At 34.2% G+C, this 15,879-nt stretch overlaps 1 protein-coding gene across 1 annotated transcript; it reads right to left on the bottom strand.

Annotated features, from left to right (window-relative positions):
• Nucleotides 1-11,675: 11,675 nt before the first annotated feature.
• On the bottom strand, nucleotides 11,676-14,112 carry LOC149248309 (mannan endo-1,4-beta-mannosidase 1-like). The gene is made up of 5 exons (XM_089456024.1): nucleotides 13,607-14,112; nucleotides 13,261-13,455; nucleotides 12,999-13,121; nucleotides 12,661-12,854; nucleotides 11,676-12,430 (listed from the first exon to the last, which is right to left on the bottom strand). The coding sequence occupies exons 1-5, from the start codon at nucleotides 13,934-13,936 to the stop codon at nucleotides 11,986-11,988; spliced, it is 1,287 nt and encodes a 428-aa protein (XP_089312150.1). The 5' UTR covers nucleotides 13,937-14,112; the 3' UTR covers nucleotides 11,676-11,985.
• Between the last annotated feature and the right edge of the window lie 1,767 nt (nucleotides 14,113-15,879).

The following is a 15,879-nucleotide window of genomic DNA, read 5'->3' as shown; positions in this document are numbered from 1 at the left end:
GGTGGTGCTAATGTTGTACTAGGAGTCCAATGGCTACAATCTTTGGGTACGATAGCTTTTCAATAACTTTTCATGAATTTTTTTTTGGAAGGAAAGGAAGTTGAATTAAGGGGTATCGCAGGGAAAGAGGGAAAGATAATAAGCTCTAACAATGTGAAAAAGCTTCTAAAGAAAGAACAATGAGGTGTAATTTCACAATTATGTTCGCTAGAGGTTCCCACATCGAAATCACCTATTTCTCCAGATCTCCAAAAAGTCTTGGAAAATCATTCCAAGGTATTTGAGACTCCCAAAGGCCTCCCACCTATTAGTGATCATGATCATGCTATTCATTTGATTCCAAGAAGTGTTCCTCCAAACATCAGGCCTTATAGATATCCCTATGCCCAAAAGAGTGAAATTGAACGTATGGTTGCATAAATGTTAGAGGTTGGTATAGTTCAACCTAGTCAAAGTTATTTCTTTGCTCTAGTAGTATTGGTGAACAAGAAGGATGGATCATGGCACATGTGTCCGGATTATAGGGAGCTCAACAAGCTCACTATTAAAGATAAATTTCCCATTCCTGCCACTGATGAATTATTGGATGAATTGCATGGAGTAATTTACTTCACCAAGTTGGACCTTCGTTTAGGATATCATCAAATCAGAATGAAGACTGAAGACATTTCGAAAACAACATTTAGAACTCCTAAGGGTCATTATGAATTTTTGGTCATGCCTTTTGGCCTTACCAATGCACCTTTTACATTTCAAGGATCATGTTAGTATTTTTTGATGATATACTAATCTACAGTAAGTCTTGGAAGGATCATGTTCAACATGTTGACAAAGTGCTCAAACTATTGCAGGATAAACAATTATATGCAAAAACCTCCAAATGTTTCTTCGGAGTAAAAGAGGTGGAATATTTGGGTCATATTGTACTTCATGAAGGTGTTAAGGTAGACCTGAGCAAAATTAAATCCATTAAGGAATAGAAAATCCCCACATCCATAAAGCATCTGCGAGGATTTCTCGGGTTGACAAGGTATTATCGCAAGTTTGTTAAGAATTATGGGAGAATAGCAGCACCTCTAACAACATTACTGAAGAAAGATGCATTTTCTTGGACTCCAGAAGCAGGGAAGGCCTTTGAACATCTAACAGAGGAAATGTGCCAAGAACCGGTCTTAGCCACGCCAGACTTCACAAAAACCTCTATTATGGAATGTGATGCCTCGGGAAATGAAATTGGTGTTGTTTTAATGCAAGAAGAAAGACCCATTTCTTTTGAAAGTCATCCAATCAAAGGAAAGTATTTACACAAAGCTATTTATGAGAAGGAAATGTTGGCAATACTACATGCACTTAAGAAATGGTGACCTTACCTAATGGGAAGACACTTCAAGGTAAAAACGGATCATGATAGTCTTAAATACTTTTTAGAACAAAGATTATCTTTAGAAGAGTAGAAAAAATGGATCACAAAGATGTTGGGTTATGACTTTGAAATCATCTACAAAAAATGGAAGAAAAATGTTGTTGCAGATGCACTCTCAAGAAAGGATGAGGATGTGGAAGCATTTCTTTGTGCCATTTCTATTATCCAACCAAATTGGATAAATGAAGCAAGGGATGAATGGAAGAATGATGAAGAAGTGTGGGCACTCATTCAAAAGTTGCAGCAAAATCCCAGTACATCTGATACATTTAGCTGGAAAAATGATTCGTTATGGTACAAAGATCACTTATACCTCTGTAAGAATTCCCAACTCAAACAAAATATTCTTATGGAATTGAACGTCTCTCCCTTAGGAGGGCATTCAGGATTTTTAAAAACTTACCATAGGGTTAAGAAGGAATTTTTTTGGGAGGGCCTTAAATCTGATATTCAAAAGTTTCTGGCAGAATGTTTGATTTGTCAACAAAATAAAGTTGAGACAATTAAGACCCCATGTCCATTAAAAACTTTATCCATTCCAAGTCAACATTGGGAGGAGGTTTAAATGGATTTTATCACAGGTTTACCCAAGTCTGAAGGAAAAAGTGTCATCATGGTGGTAGTTGATATACTTACCAAGTATGCACACTTTTGTGCATTATCTCATCCATTTAAAGCTAGTACAGTTGCTACTGCATTAATGGAAACAATTCAAAAGCTACATGGAAACCCAAATATTATTGTAAGTGACAAAGATCCTATTTTCACTCGAATTTTTTGGACAAAATTATTTTCTTGTATGGGTACTCAATTAGCTCATAGCTCATCTTATCGTCCTCAATCTGATGGGAAAACTGAAATAGTGAACAAATGTTTGAAAGTATATCTTCGTTGCTTTGTATCTGATAAACAGACATAATGGGTCAAATGGTTGCCTCTGGCTGAATGGTGGTATAACACTTCCTTCCATACTGCAACAAAATGACCCCATTTATGGCACTTTATGGATATCATCCACCATTCATTACATCATATTTAAGATAAAATTATAAGGTTCAAGCAGTGGAAGATCACATCGAGCATCAACAAAAAGTTCTCCAACTCTTAAAGGATAACCTCACTTTGGCATAGAATAGAATGAAACAACAGGCAAATCAACATCGCAGCAAAAGAAGTTTTGATGTAGGTGACTCGGTTTTCTACGACTAAAACCATACAAACAAATGTCCCTCAAGAAAGCTAAGAAGGATAATAAATTATCACCAAAGTATTATGGTTCGTACAAGGTGTTGCAAAAGATTGGCACTATGGCATACAAATTAGAACTTCCTACATCTTCCCGAGTGCACCTAGTTTTCCATTTTTCATGCTTAAAGAGGGTTATAGGTGACAAGATCCCAGTTCAAACAATATTGCCAGAAATTGAAGAGGAAGGAAAAATAATATTGGAACCTAAAGCACTCACATAAACAAGAACTTGACAACTACGAAATCGATCAATTTTAGAGTATCTCATCAAGTGAAAGAACTTACCTACTGAAGATTCCACATGGGAGGATGAAAATTTTATACAGAAGCATCCAAAACTACTCAAGCGTTGAGGACAACACTTTTGAAGGAGAGGAGCATGTGAGGTCCCTATAATACTAGTGTATTCCCTTATTATTATTTTCATTGTAGCCCCGTATTGTTGTTGTTGTGCCCATGTTGTCCTCATATTGTTATTATTGTGCCCCATAGAAGCCCACTATTATTATTGTTGTGCCCTTACATTATTATTGTTATGTCAGCTTTGATTATATTGTGACCCCTTAGACTCCTATATATAGAAAGGAGGTCTTGTCATTTGTATCATCCAAGAATTGTTCATTTGTGTAATATAAAGGAGGTTGCCCCTTCGAAGAGGCTACTTTTGAAGTCGTTGATCTATCTCTTTCTTCTATTTTGTGAGTTGGTTGCATAACATTATCTTAGGGGTTATATACATTGGGTTTATAATATTTATCCCTTGGGTTTAATATTATTTCCTTGGATTTATATTATCTTGGAGTTTTAGAATTAATCCCTTGGGTTTATAATATCAATCCCTAAGGTTTATCAATCTAATGGTCCATATTCCTAGGGTATAGTATTATTCATCACATTTATAATATTAATCATAGGGTTTAATATAATTCCCTTGGTTTATAATCATGGTGACCAATGTGCATCCATTGTCCAATGTCACATTTTGACAAATATTGCCTCAATATGAAAATAAACCATGGTCAACCATGGTCAAATGTCACATTGTGACAAAGATTGTCTCAATATGAAAATCAACCATGGTAAAACATCGTCAACCATGTTTATTTTAGGGCTTATATTATTTATTTAATGGTTTATATAGCTAGCATTTATAATGTTAATCCCTTGGGTTTAATATTACTCCCTTGGATTTTTAGTATTAATCCCTTCGACTTATTATTCCCTAGGGTTTATAATATTAATCTGTTGGGTTCAATAATGTAAGGGTTCATTTTCCTAGGGTGTAGTATTATTTATAGGGTTTATAATTAATCCTAGGGTTTACTATAAATATTTTGGGTTTATAATCCATTAGGTTTATAATATATATTCCTTGGGCTTATAATATTAATCATAGGTTTTGTATTCCTAGGGTTTAATATTAAGTTAAGGGTTTACAATATTAATCTAGCAGGTTTATTAATTTTAGGGTTTACTATTCATCCTAGGGTTTAATGTTACTCCCTTTGATTTTTAATATTAATCACTTGGGTTGGAATTGTGAAAAATATTATCTCAATATAAAAATCAAACATGGTCAATCATGGTCCAATTTTGGGTTTTAGTATTAATCCCTTAGGTTTATTATTTGCTTGGTTTTATAGTATCGATCCCTTGGTTTTATTATTCACTTGGGTTTATAATATCAATCATGATTAATCATGGTCAATCATAGCCAGCCATGGTGAACCATGCTCAAATGTCGCATTGTGACAAAAATTGTCTCCATATGAAAATCATGGACAATCATGGTCAACCATTGTCGGATGTCACATTGTGACAAAGATTGTCTCGATATGAAAATCAACCATGGTCCAACATCGCATTGTGAAAAATATTGTCTCGATATGTAAATCAACCATGGTCCAATGTCGCATTGTGATAAGGGTTGTATCAATATGGAAATTAACCATGTTCAAGCATGTTTATTTTAGTGTTTATAATATTTATCTTAGGTTTTATATACCTTGGGTTTATAATATTTGCCCATTGGGTTTAATATTATTCCCTTGGGTTCATTGTTTTTTTGGTAGGTAAGCACCCACGTGGGATTTGAACTAGTGACCTATGATTTACAAGGAGTGCCTTAACAGTGCACCCATTCAGCTGTCAATCCAAAGCCCTGTAGGCTATTCCCTTGGATTCATAATCCCTTGGGGTTTTAGTATTAATCCATTGGGTTTATTATTCCTTTGAGTTTATAATATCAATCCCCTGGGTTTTTTACTCCCTTTGGTTTATAATATTAATCATGGTCAACCATAGTCAACCATGGTCAACCATAGTCTAACGTTACGTTGTGACAAAGATTGTCTTGATATGAAAATCAACCATGGTCAACCATGGTATAATGTTGCATTCTGACAAAGATTGTCTCGATATGTAAATCAACTATGGTCTAACGTCGTTTTGTGATAAGTATTGTCTCAATATGAAAATTAACCATGGTCAAGCATGCATTTATAATATTTATCTTAGGGTTTATATGCCTTGGTTTTTAATATTTGTCCATTGGGTTTAATATTATTCCCTTTGGTTCATAATCCCTTTGGGTTTATAATATCGATCCCTTGGGTTTATAATATTAGTCATGGTTAATCATGGTCAATCATAGTCAGCCATGGTCAAATGTCGCATTTTGACAAAAATTGTCTCCATATGAAAATCATGGACAATCATGGACAACCATCATGAGATGTCGCATTGTGACAAATATTGTCTCAATATGAAAATCAACCATGGTACAACGTCGCACTGTGACAAAGATTGCCTCGATATGTAAATCAACCATGGGCAGACAGGGTCTAATGTCACATTGTGATAAGGATTGCATCAATATGGAAATTAACCATGTTCAAGCATGTTTATTTTAGTGTTTATAATATTTATCTTAGAGTTTATATACCTTGGGTTTATAATATTTGTCCCTTGGGTTTAATATTATTCCCTTGGGTTCATAATCCCTTGGGGTTTTAGTATTAATCCCTTGGGTTTATAATATCAATCCCTTGGTTTTATAATATCAATCCCTTAGGTTTATTATTATCTTTGGTTTATAATATTAATCATGGTCAACCATAGCCAACCATGGTCGAATGTCACATTGTGACAAAGATTGTCTTAATGTGGAAATCAACCATGGTCCACCATAGTCCAATGTAGTGTAATTGTCTCGATATGAAAATCAATCATGGTCAATCATGGTCAACCATGGTCCAATGTCACATTATGACAAGGATTGTCTCAATATGGAAATTAACCATGCTCAACCATGTTTATTTTAGTGTTTATAATATTTATCTTAGGGTTTATATACATTGGGTTTATATACCTTAGGTTTATAATTTTTATCCCTTGGGTTTATTGATCTAAGGGTTCATATTCCTAGGGTTTAATTTCATTCCCTTAGTTTGTAGTCCTTTGCTTTTTTAGTATTGGTCCCTGGGGTTTATTATTCCCTTCGGTTTATAATATCAACCATGGTCAACTATGGTCAACCTTGGTCAACGATTGTCTACCATATTTTAATATTAATCCCTATGGTTTATTGATCTAAAGGTTCATATTCCTAGGGTTTAATTTTATTCCCTTATGTTTATAGTCCTTAGGGTTTTTAGTAATGGTCCATAGGGTTTATTATTCCTTTCGGTTTATAATATCAACCATAGTCAACTATGGTTAGTCATGGACAACCATGGTAAACCATTGTCTACCATGTTTTAATATTAATCCTATTGTCTAAAAATGAAACTCAACCATGGTCAACCATGTTTATTTTAGGGTTAATAATATTTTTCTTATGGTTTATATACCTTGGGTTTATATTATTAATCCCTAGGGTTTAATAATATTCCCTTGTGTTTTCAGTATTAATCTTTGTTGAAAATGGCAACAAGAAATGCTAAAAATAGCATCTAAGGATATACTCCAACTCAGTTGGAAATAGCAAAAAATAGAAATGTTAAAAATAGCATTACTATAAATAGCATTTTGGGATAGATTCCAATTTTAATTAGTCCCTAAATTAAAATTGTGAATTAAAATTCGAATTTGAGCTCAGCAGCTGTTTGTAAAATAATTAATTAATTCATCTTGAGTTAATTAGTTGGATAAAATCAAACATGAAGTCTATGTGAACACATGCAACAGTTATCCCTTTGATTAAGGAAGTTATCCCTTAATTAAGGAGATAAGGATGAGTTGTATTTGAGTTGTAATTAGTTAGCTCAGTTAACTGAGTTAAATCCAGTTAAATTAGTTTCAAACAGTTGGAGGAACTAATTGTGAGTTCAATCAGTTAATGCATGCATGCATGCAACTAGTGTTCTCCAGATAACTGAATATTCTCTAATAAATAACTCATTCATGTCAGTTCAGAGAAAGACTCAGTTGAGATTAAAGGAAGGGACAGTGTACTATCAGTTGGAGGAATTTTCCTATAAAGGAAACTCATCCATGCAGAAGGAATTAACTCATTCAAGATTGCGCAGTTATTTTAGAGGTCAGTGTTGTGTGTGAGGTGAGAATCACACAGGTTGCAGTTGGAGGACCCAGGAGAAACCGCGCAAGGAAATAGGAGGCTTGGAAGACTGAAGGAAGGCATATGTGTTGTCTATTCTCTCTATGAGCAGCATTGAGGGATTGTACTGAGAGCTAGATAGCTTGTGATCTAAAGCTTTATGTAATCTTGAGATATTTCCACTTGTATGATAATACAGAGATCAGGGTTTTTAACTGAGGCTTTCCCCAGAGTATTCTTTTATGTTTCATGTGTATAATTTCTTCTTCTTTGTTATATGTGTTCTATTTGATCTTGCTCAAAATCGATTAAGCTTCCGCAAGTTTGTTTGTAGAAGTAGATCAAATATTTTGCTTTAGTATATTGCATTATCTAGTGATCTACAGTGAGAAATTCTACATGGTATCAGAGCAAAGGTGATAAAAGCAGAGAACAGTATATGAAGAAGAGAATTCAAAGTAAAAATAAAATAAAATAAAAATGGACCGCGAGTTTGCAGAGCAGATCTAAAAATTTTTGTGAAAAAATTTCAGAAACAAATAGTAGATCTGGATTCCTTGCGAAAAAATACCCAAATTCAAAAAAAAAATCGGCTGAATCAGAGTTCGTATTAGGGAGATATCGCTGATTTAAAATCAGTTCTTTTTCTAGAAAATTTCGTGATGGCGGGAAAGATGAAACAGATTGGTGTGCTAGCCAAGAACCTATATGCACTTGAGGTACAAGATGCATGCAAAGTCTTGAGGAGCAAGACAAAGGTTAGATACTTGGTGTTTGAGAGGGAGAGTAAATTACCTCTCAACATGCAACCATAGAAGAAGTCTCGGATAATTGTGGAGGAACCACAATTGGTGAAGCAGCTTCAGGAGGTTGTAGAGTAGCCACAACTTAAGAAGCTGAGAGGAGATTGAGTGGAGGGATCCACTCATGCAGAGACCTCCAGTAGGGGAAATTTCGAGCCAAGTGGGTAGAGGGATCACATGCATCCATACCTCCAGGTAGGAAGTGGGGCGATGTAGAGTGACAGTCCCAAGAAGGCTGAAATAGAGGTAGGATCTTTGAGGTACCCAGCCTCTTTGATTAGACCTTGCTACGAGAGCCCCAACAAGGAGTAGCAGGACTAGTTGAGTGGGTAGAGACAAATGCGGATGGAGCAGCAGAGGAAGCTTCAGCATCAGAGAATGTTTCTAGACCAACAGGGAGGTCAATTGGGAGATCAGTTACTTACTTCTCAGTAATTGAGTTGCAGTGCAGCAGTGGGAAACATGATGCAACATGATGAGAGGAGGTGCAGTGCGGATGTAGCGCTGGGAGATAGGACTAGCAACAACACGGATGCAACAGGAGGAATCAATGTGATTGATGCAGTCAGGGATCAAAGTGACAGAGGCTAGAGCAGTCAGATACTAAAGAGCACAGAGGTGCAGAGTTTTCAGTCAACAGAGGCAATAGCAGTCATAGACTTTGATGATAGAAGCATCATTCAGATTCAGGTTGGATATTTTTTTTGTTCCTAGAGTTGCTGGAGAAACAACACTTGAGAGAAGTGTTGCATGCAGAACATTCCAAAGGTTCAGGATCGGGTTTGAGTTGAATGTCTTTCTTTTTGAGAGGGAGTGTTGAAAATGACAACAAGCAATGCTAAAAATAGCATTGCCATAAATAGCATTTAAGGATATACTCCAACTCATTTGGAAATAGCAAAAATAGAAATGCTAAAAATCGCATTGCTATAAATAGCATTTCAGGATAGATTCCAATTTTAATTAGTCCCTAAATTAAAATTGTGAATTAAAATTCGAATTTGAACTCAGCAGCTATTTGTAAAATAATTAATTAATTCATCTTGAGTTAATTAGTTGGAGAAAATCAAACATGAAGTCTATGTGAACACATGCAACAATTATCCCTTTGATTGAGGAAGTTATCCCTTAATTAAGGAGATAAGGATGAGTTGTATTTGAGTTGTAATTAGTTAGCTCAGTTAACTGAGTTAAGTCCAGTTAAATTAGTTCCAAACAATTGGATGAACTAATTGTGAGTTCAGTCAGTTAATGCATGCATGCATGCAACTAGTGTTCTCCAAATAACTGAATATTCTCTCATAAATAACTCATGCATGTTAGTTCAAAGAAAGACTCAGTTGAAATTAAAAGAAGGGACAGTGTACTATCAGTTGGAGGAATTTTCCTATAAAGGAAACTCATCCATGCAGAAGAAATTAACTCCTTTGGGATTGTGCAGTTATTTCAGAGGTCAGTGTTGTGTGTGAGGTGAGAATCACACAGGTTGCAGCTGGAGGACCCAGGAGAAATTGTGCAAGGAAATAGGAGGCTTGGAGGACTGAAGGAATGCATATGTGTTGTCTATTCTGTCTATGAGCAGCATTGAGGGATTGTACTGAGAGCTGGATAGCTTGTGAGCTAAAGCTTTGTGTAATCCTGAGATATTTCCACTTGTATGATAATACAGAGATTGGGGTTTTTAGCTGAGGCTTTCCCCAGAGTATTCTCCAGTGTTTCATGTGTATGATTTCTTCTTCTCTGTTATATGTGTTCTATTTGATCTTGCTCAAAATCGATTAAGCTTCCGCAAGTTTGTTTGTAGAAGTAGATCAAGTATTTTGCTTTAGTATATTGTATTATCTAGTGATCTACAATGAGAAATTCTACAATCCTTTGGGTTTATTATCCTTTGGGTTAATATTATTGTCTTTGGTTCATAATCCCAATGGATTAATACTATAAACCCAAGGAAATATAAGCCCTAAGGTTTCTAGTAATAATTGTTTGGGTCAATATTATTCCCTTGGGTTTATAATCCCTTGGAGTTTTAGTATTAACCCCTTGGGTTTATTATTCTCCTACGTTTATAATATCAATCCATAAAATTTATTAATCTAAAGGTTCATAATATTACATAATTTCAAATTAAATAATTATAAATAACATTTAATATTAAATAATAATACATAATCATTTTTAATTAATTATTAGTTATTAACAAGGGAATATAAGCCCTAAGGTTTCTAGTAATAATTGTTTGGTCAATATTATTCCCTTGGGTTTATAATCCCTTGGGATTTTAGTATTAACCCCTTGGGTTTATTATTCTCCTACGTTTATAATATCAATCCATAAAATTTATTAATCTAAAGGTTCATAATATTACATAATTTCAAATTAAATAATTATAAATAACATTTAATATTAAATAATAATACATAATCATTTTTAATTAATTATTAGTTATTAATTAAAAATCATAATAAATTAATTATTAAAAAATAATTATAATGATAATGATATTAATATTTATTACAACAATTATAATAATAATAATAATAATAATAATAATAATAATTATTATTATTATTATTATTATTAATGATAATGATAATAATTATAATATTAATATAATAATAATGATATTATTTATATAATTATTATAATAATGGATTATTATAATAATTAATAATAATAATTAATAATAATAATAATAGTTATTAATAATTATTCATTATAATAATAACAATAATATTTTTATTGTAATAGTGTGTTTTTGGTAGATACAAATGGTATATTTATCAATGGTAAATACAAATGAAGCCTTTCTTATATCAATAGTAGATACAAATGAAGCTTTTCTTATATTAGCGACATGCTACATTAATACTTTTAATGTAATTATACTAATAGTGATAATGATTATTAGTTAGATTTATCTCTTAAATTATAGTGCGATTAAATTATTCTCTCAAAAAAATAAATTATATGACTAAAATAATCCATCTATCCTAAAGCATAATATTATGATGTAAAATTTTGTGTGTGAAATTATTTTATTTTCCCAATAAATTCAAGTCTCACATTAAATATATATATTAATTAAATAATTAAATTTGATTATATATTAATTAAATAATTTAAAATTAATTTTGTTTTTAATCCTAATAAACACAATGTCATTCACAATATACACTTTATAATAAAATAATTAATATTATATAAATTAAAATATAAACTATTTAATTTAAAAATATTATAAATTAAACGAAATATATTACAACTTAAGCAACAATTAAATATAATATAATAATAAAAAAATATATACTTTCTAATAAAATATTAATATTATTTTAATTAAGATATAATTTACTTAATTTCAAAATATTATAAATTAAACAAAATATATCAACTTAAGTAATAACCATCATGATAGCCAACTTATAACTTATAAAACAAATATATGTGATAACCATCATGATAAACAATGATGATGAACCATACTTATATTAGTTTGACCAATAAGCCACGAAAACTTTGCTTAATAACATCATTATAAAATCAAATCCTAAAAATAAATTTAAATCATAACAAATCATATCTAAAGTATTTCATACAAATTTAGGAAAACTTCAGAAAATCCACTCTCCAAATCAAATGCTTCATCAAAATTACAAATATATATTAAAAAACATGAAAATTACAAATATATATTTACATTAAAGGACATTATATATACTTAAAATTGGATGAGTCATGCAGTCCCGTTTAATTAAAAACCCATACTACCTATACCCTCTCCATTTATTCTTTCTTTTCCCTTCATTGTTTCCGAGGTGGTGAAAGTCCACAGTACCTCCACGCTCGATTACCCAGAAAGTCGAGCGGGATGCTTGAAGATTTTTTTATGACAGATTTTTCCCATAACATACAGACCAGAGATATACAAGACCAAATTGTGTATATCGAAATCAGCCATTGATGGATTTCCTGTGCCATCCTGCTCTTCGATGTGCATGGACCTGCGTCTTCTTCTCATCTGCATCCATCTTTGCGAACAGACGAGTGAGCCTGTCCAACTTATTAGACTGCCCAGAAATTAAAGCAGCTGTGGATGGATTCTGAGACAAGACAATCTCATACCCATCTCCATATGAACTCATTCCTTCTGCCAACAGCTGCCAAAACAGGGCTCCTCCACCGGCTCCTTCCCTGCTAGCAGAAGCATATATCTGTTTATAAATCAAATCAAACAAACCGTCTCTGTCACCCATACTGAATCCTGGGTCTTTGGAAGATTTCCCAAACTCTGCCAACAGAAGTGGCTTTTTCAATGTGCTGCTTCCATCTTCCAGATGGTTCTCTAACCAAGTCTGCACAAATGAAAGCTGACCCTCCTCATCTGATCCAGCAAGCCTTTAATGTTCAAATCACAGTTCAATATATCAGTGCAAGCTCTACATCATAATCAACTAATGAGCACCAGTTACTAAAGAATGCACTGCCTGACTCAATCAACAGCTTCTCTTGGACCCAGAATTTCACATATACAACATAGTCCAGAAAACAGATCTAAGTTTGTCATAACATATTGATCTCAAACTTTCAATCACTCCACTCTTAGGAAAAAAAACATGGAGACTTACCAGATGTCAGGATAGCAATGTACAGTTGCAAAATCAATTCCTGTGATTTGGTTGTTGGTGATGAAATCCGTACCCACAGAAAAGCCTGGATTGATGTCTTCCTTGGACTCTCCATAAAACCCTTCCAAGCCAGCCTCCAAAAGATGGTTTCCATCAATGGATTTGACATGGCTGGCCATCTCCTCTATCCATCCCTGTTTGCTCATCACAGCCAACTCACATTTTTACTCATAACAGTGACACACAGTCATTATCCAAATAACTAATTACCAGAAAGGGAAATTATTAATAGAAAGCCACCCAAGTATGAGCCTTGAAGAGAAAAGGTGATTTCTGACCTGGATGGTCCTCCCAGAGGGATCACTCTCACAACGAGGCTCGTTTATGAGCTCCCATGCAAAGATTGTAGAGTCATCCTTGTAGGCTACTCCAGTAATGCTGTTCACTCTAGTTAATACAGTCTGCAAGAAAATGCAGATTTGACTAGTTATTTGTGTGTCTATACCTTATAGGTAAACTGGGCTATACATGTATATATACATAACGATATAAATGTATACATAATATTACACAGAGATGGAGATTCATATGCTCTGTTACCTTTACATGGTTCTTATAGTAGCCTTTAACAGTGGGATCTGTGAAGAAATCATCTTCAGAGTTGAGATTCTGTCCAGCATTGCGAGCCCATTGTACATATTGGGCCTTTCCTCCAAAACTCACATAATTGTTCACCAGGCTAAGTATTAATCTGACACCATACTTGTTGGCCTCAGAGACCACAAAGTCCAGGGCCTTTATTACAAAACAGAGGAACCAAACAACCCAAAAGATCAGAAAAATAGACAATGCCAGCAGATCCAGACACCCGAAAACAAAAACTCAGGAAAAAAAGAAATGCATGAAAGGCTTGAAGGCTTGATCTATCCATGACCCATGCACAGACCTGAAAGACTTGTTCATCATATACACCAGGAGAAGTCTGCAATCCCTGGTACTGGCCATCATTGAAGGCCCAAGTCCTGGCAACATTGAGCCCATGAGCTGCAGCTTGTTCAAAAACAGAGGTGACCTTATTTCTCTGTGCTGGATCTGTTGCCATAGTCATTAGCCAGTAAGAGTTGAACCCATTGACAAACAGAGGGTTCCCATTAAAAGAAAATTGGGTGCCTTTTGTCTGCACAAATGCACTTCCTCCTGCTGAAGCTTGCTGAAGAAAACTAAGAAAGAAGAGGGAAGCAAGAACCCAAAAGTTCTTCTGCATAACACCAGCCATTTGACTCAAAAAAGCTCTTAACAGACCTCAGGAAAAAATGTACATTCCCAGATTTAGAATCAGAAACTACTCAAATGATAATCTCTGCATTGGTGAGCAGGTCTCCCAACAATGAAGAACTTCGAGACTCGATGAGACAATAGAAGGGTATATAGAGCTGAAAATCCGAGAACTGAGTACTTAGCATGTGACGTTCATATTGGGAAGCGCTGAAAGCACATGCTAAGTTTTGTGGGGCCAAACGAACATTGTCCGAGAATGGCAGAGCAGGCGGAACATTTTTTTATGAATGGGTCACATGGGAATGTGATTTTTTGTCATCACTTGATTCGTTAGGATGGATCGGGATTGGGAACGGAGGAGATTTCGGGAAAAAAATCAAAATGAATTTGAGTCAGGGTAACCTCAGTCATGTTTATTGCAAACACGGATGGAATGGGGTGGCTGGATTAAGATCGAGAGCGGTTAGTTTCCTGTGCAGACAAAAATTAATAAGAAGTTGTTGAATTTTTTTTTGAAGTGTGGGAGTGCATATTTTTTTAGAATTGTTTTTAGTGTGATTTTTTGGAAGTTTTTCTACTGGGTTTTTCTGGTTTAATTTTTCTGAAATCTAGCTGGAATTTATTGCAATCACAAGTTTGATGGGTAACCCCTGCACGATTCAAGTGTCTTAGGGGTTTTTTAGGGCGCTGAATCCATATATACAATTAAAAAACTAGTTTAAGTAACACAAATCAAGATTTCGCTTCAATTTCCAAAAAGTCGCATTAAAGACTACTCCTATTTTTTTTATCATGTACAATATATAATTCTGATGTGGCTCGGGAATTGAACCAGTTATTACTACACATCAAAGAGTGTCTTAACAGAGCACCTAATTACCATCTATCCAAGACTAATGGACAATAAATTGTTGAATCGTTAATTTGTTATGGGATTTTGAATATATTGTAATTAATATATTTAAGAAAATATTTTATCAATTATTCAAAAAACAAGGTTGCCCCCTCTCCCCTACCCTATTTGGCATTTACATCAACAAGCTAGAAGGTTGTTTAGAGGAAGTAGGATGCGCTGGCATGATCTTTGCTAAGATAGTCATCATCCTTCTTTTCTACGCTGATGATATTGTTCTTCTCGCAAGGTGCCCATCTGATCTTGATAAGCAACTTATACTTCTTAAGGATTTCTGCTCTACCATGGGTATGATTGTTAACACGGACAAAACAAAAGTTATGATTATCAATTCCAAGAAAGACACTTACGCTAATTTTATGTATGACAATAGTAACTTGGAGGGAGTGTCTTCCTACAAGTACCTAGGAATTGATATTCATCACAAGCTCAACTGGAACTATAGCATTGAGAAAAGGATCACTGGGGGATGGAAAGCTTATTTTGGTCTTGAAAATAATTGTAAAACAACAAACCTCGTAATGTGGGATAGAAAGAAGTTCCTCTTTGAAACTTTAGTCACTCCAGTTATCTTATATGGATGTGAGGTTTGGGGTTGTAGCATCTCTAGAGAATCTTGGAGAAAGATCGAGCAAATCTAGAATCATTTTATAACGTATAACCTCAAAATTAAAAGCAACACACCATATCCTATTCTGCTTATAGAAGTGGGTCTTTCCCCTATCGAGACCCTAGCTATGACTAGACTTTTGTTGTACAAGCACAAACTCAATAACATGGGAGACCATAGACTTCTTAAGCTAGCTTTAAATACCAGCCAAAACCACCTAAGGCTCAAACGAGGTTGGTATAAAGACACCAGGGCTTGGTTAAACCATTGGGAGATCGACGAGAATGTTGCATTGCAAAACATTAATAACATTAAAAATATTGTTACTTCTAAGTTCAAAGAAAAAATGTGGTGTGAGAAAGATTTAGCAGCTAAAAGAAAATTAAGATATTATAAGGAGGTCATCAACTCCACCCTA

The sequence above is a fragment of the Pinus tabuliformis genome, chromosome 7, assembly GCF_031772625.1.
Source record: "Pinus tabuliformis cultivar Carrire ecotype Pingquan chromosome 7, CPIR1, whole genome shotgun sequence".
Lineage (NCBI taxonomy): Eukaryota > Viridiplantae > Streptophyta > Pinopsida > Pinales > Pinaceae > Pinus > Pinus tabuliformis.
The sequence above is the reverse complement of the archived record's forward strand: the minus strand, read 5'-3'. Positions and strand labels throughout refer to the sequence as shown.